Source organism: Rana temporaria, chromosome 1 (genome assembly GCF_905171775.1).
Source record: "Rana temporaria chromosome 1, aRanTem1.1, whole genome shotgun sequence".
NCBI lineage: Eukaryota > Metazoa > Chordata > Amphibia > Anura > Ranidae > Rana > Rana temporaria.
In genome coordinates, this window is record NC_053489.1 from 684,138,266 (window position 1) to 684,142,438 (window position 4,173).

Genomic DNA, 4,173 nt, shown 5'->3' on the forward strand with positions numbered 1-4,173 from the left:
GACACCGGACCACGGGATACAGGCTACCAGTCGTCTGGACACTAGGAGATTACCGCTTGCCCTATGTGCCTTACTTAAAGAGCTGGGAGGTGAGAGTTTTGGGAGACAGGTGGAGGAGGTCCCATATGGTTCAATAATACAACTCACAACTTAACCAGGGAAGGATCCACAATTTGAACGACCAGGAGATCTGAGAACCTCTCATCTATGGGAATAATTCCATTACTGATCCATTTTAATTGTTTGCACTATTGAACCATTACAAGCATGGACATTCATAGTTAACCATCACGGACAGCACTTTACTATAGACTAGTTGCCTTCAGCAACAGTTCACATTTTTGCACTTTAATATAGAGGTGGTGTATTCAGCATTATTGCACATGTATGCCTGTGATCACTGTGGATAACAGGATTATTGTATTTCATGTCACTTATATATTTACATTTATTTATATTAATAATTATTTATTTATATTTGAGTTTACACATCTGTTTCAGATTGCTTATTAGTATTTATTTATCACATGGCACAAGGTGCCAGCACCATGCACTTGTATGTTTGAACTTTAGCGCTAATCATTTATTTATACACTTCCAGGTTTTATTGTCAAAGTTTCATTGAACAAGCTGATTGGCTACCATGCACAACTGCACCAGATTCTGAGTGCTCCAGTTTTAGTAAATCAACCCCAATGCAGATCCAAAAACACATATAGAGTATATACCCATTGGGCCAGATTCACGTAGATCGGCGCATCTTTCTACCGGCGTAGCGCATCTCATATGCGCTACGCCGACGTAACTCAGAGAGGCAAGTACAGTATTCACAAAGCACTTGCTCCCAATGTTGTGCCGACATAACGTAATTTCGTAGGCGTAAGCCAGCGTAAGTGTAAGTGAGTGTGACCTTATGCAAATGATGGTCCGAGCGTGGAGCAGTGTTTTACGCCCGGCGTATCATGAACGGAGCATGCGCAGTGACACCGGTGTATGACCACTCCCCTGTGCGCATGCTCACAACTACGCCGGCGCAACTTCCTGAGATCCGCCGGCCCACCGGCTTACGCCAAGCGCATAAATACGCCCAAACATGTGCCCGTCCGGCGCAAAAGTACATCCTGCTTTTTTCCCCCCTGAAGCAAGGTACTTTTGCTGAGCGATGGCGTCAGCTGGAAATGGAGGCAAGGAGAGGAGGAAGAAAAACTTTTCAAAGGAGGAGAAGTCTATTATAATTGCTGGAATAGCCAAATATTATAAGAACCTCCATGGTGCCCACAGTTCCCAGACCAGCAAGGCACGGAAGAAGGAGATCCTTGAGGAGATCACCCTACAGGTCAATGCCGTAGGGAATAAGACCAGGACCCCTGATGATGTGAGCAAAAAAATCAATGACCTGAGACGTCAGGTCCGTGAGAAGCTGGCCCTTATGAGGAAGCATGCCAGGGGCACGGGGGGAGGACCAGCCTGTGCTGTGCGTTTGACGGATGAGGAGGAGGTCATCGCACAATGTCTGCAGCTGGATCAGGTGGAGGGCATGGAGGGATTCGACTCCGGTGACCAGGCCTTGAGGACAGGTAAGTGTGTTTTATCTCCTATACGGTGTGTAGCATGTGAGGGGGTGGAAGGGAATATGTGACAAGTGTGTGGGTCCACCAACATGTGAATGCTTTGTGTCATCCACAGATGTGCTGGAGGGAGCTGGGCCGTCGTCGGCTGCTGGGCGACCCACGCCATCCATGGATGAGTGTGCCCACACCTCACCTCTTGAGGAAGTGGAGGAGCACGGGGACCTGGAGGAAGTAGTGTACCTCGTTCAGGAGGATCCCATCATCCCTGGACCCTCCCAACCCTCCTCCCCCATCAGGGGAACCCCCTCACCCTCCTCCCACATCAGGGGAGCCCCCTCACCCTCCTCCCACATCAGGGGAACCCCCTCACCCTCCTCCACCATCAGGGGAAGTTCCTCAAGGGCCTCCCCATATACAAGGCCCCAAGCCTCTCCTACCCCCAGGAAGGCTACCCGCAAGACCAGGGGTGTTCCTGAAGCGATCCAGGAAAATCTTGCCAGGGATCAGGCCTGCCAGACCCGCCATATGGGTGCTGTTGCCCGGGACCTGTGGCATGTCGCAGACAGCCTGACATCCTCGGCGCAGATAACCGTCAGTCTGCAGGATATTTGTGGGAACTGTGCAGCTGTGGTGACCTGCGTTAGTGAGCTGCAGGCCACGACATCACGCCTCGTGACAGAGGTCAAGAGCCTGACAGTGGCTGTAAAGGCCAATAGTGCTGCCACCACGGCGGAGGGGAGACAGAGGAGGTGCCAACAGCAGCACAATACCACCCGCCAGCTGCGGATGCAGGCTGAGACAAACGCCGTCCTCACCCGCATTGCCCTGGCGTTGGAGGGCAGGCAGCCAGCACCTGCCAGGAGTGGAAAGCCTGAGGATGAGCCTCCTCCTGATGCTCCACCCCCCCACCTGAGGCTCCCCCCAGGCAACTGAGGAGTCGGAGCCGTGGCACAAGGCGGAGCCCACGACAGGGCAATTGATTGCCTTTTTTGGATTTTGTGTGCTCAGGTGATGAGCGTTTTTTTTTTATTTATGCTCAGGTGATGAATGTTTTTTTAATTTATGCTCAGGTGATGAGCGTTTTTCGGTAGTAGTTACTGCACACGGTGAGGAGTGCAGGCTACAGTGTGACTGGTGTGTGAATGTGGCGGTGACATACCTGCTAGTAAGGCGTGTCACCCTGGGTCGTCAGGGAGAAGTTATCCCCACGACCGTGTGAATGTGGTATGAATGGACAGCGACACCATTGAGGCCTTAGCGTGGCGTTGCTGCTCCCAAGTCCTGTGCGGTGTACTTGGGCTAATCCAATGTGATGTGGATGTGGGGTGTGTGAGCTAGGGACCACAGTGGTGTGCATGCGTGCATTCTCCTCGTGCCATGATGAATGTGTGTGTTTAACGTGCAAAGATGCCTACCACGAGGCATCTCCTGACTGCTGTTCCCTCAGCAGACGGGGTAGCCTCGAACAGGGGGGGACTGTCTGGTTCGGGGGTCAGGTCATCACGTATGTCAATCTCCAGGCCCTTTCTCATGGCGTAGTTGTGCAGCATGCAACATGCCCCGATGATCTGGAACACAAAGTTTGGGGAATACAACAGGGTACCCCCGGAATTATCCAGGCATCGGAAACGGGACTTCAGGATGCCAAATGTGCGCTCCACCACTGCACGGGTACGTATGTGTGCAGCATTGTATCTTCTCTCGCCTCTGGTTTGGGGATTCCGGTATGGAGTGAGGAGATGGGGCTCAAGTGCATATGCACTTGAGGATTGCGGGGACAACCTGGTGCACACATCTGCTCATGGTGGATTGTGACATCCCAGTCACGACTCCACTTGTACGTTGAAAAGATCCACTGGTGAGGAAATGCAGTGTTGCCAGGACCTTGACCAGTGGCTGCACTGCATGTGAGCGGTGTGTCTGGCTGGTGATGTCATCATGCAGGGCTGTGGCTAATTCCAGGATGGCATCAGGGCTGAATCTGAAGATGCGAAACACCTCCGATTCCCCCATGGCAAAGATGTTCATGCGCGTTCGGTATATACTCTCCCGTGCCCTCTTCCGTGCCTGTGGAAAAAGTAGTAGTTTATATATATTTTTTTTATTTTTTATTAAAGGGCCCAGAGGTTTCTTTTTTCTTTTTATGAAATGGCCCAGAGGTCCCCAGGGTCCCGGAGGGCAACCCCCCTTTTTTTGTAACTTATTTTTATATAAAAAAAAAAAAGTATTTATATATATATATATATATATTCTTTTTTATTAAAGGGCCCAGAGGTCCCCGGGGCCTTATTTATTTTTTTATTGTAAAGGCCCCCCCCCCCCTTCTCAAATTTCTCAATTAGCGTCTCAATTTCAGGCTGCAGAACCCCCCCCCCCCCCCCCAGGTTCTTTGCTCCAGGGGGCAGATGCCTGAATCTGTGTAAAGGGGCCCCATAATTCCTGATGACGGCCCTGTCATCCCCCCGTCCCCCCACCTATATAATCTTATATGAAGCACCGGGGAGAACAATGGGGAATATTATGGATGACTTTTGGTAGAAGAACATCTCCAGGATAGAGAAAATGATCCACAGGAAATTGTCTTTGTTACATTGTCACCAAA

The 4,173-nt window shown here is 50.7% G+C and overlaps 1 protein-coding gene across 1 annotated transcript in view; it reads left to right on the forward strand.

Annotated features, from left to right (window-relative positions):
* Positions 1-1,162: 1,162 nt before the first annotated feature.
* Positions 1,163-4,173, forward strand: part of LOC120945890 (receptor-type tyrosine-protein phosphatase U-like) — a 77,849-nt gene continuing 74,838 nt past the window's right edge. Inside the window, exon 1 of the mRNA XM_040360443.1 lies at positions 1,163-1,403. Coding sequence (XP_040216377.1) covers positions 1,163-1,403 — 241 coding nt within the window. The remainder of the gene's footprint in view (positions 1,404-4,173) is intronic.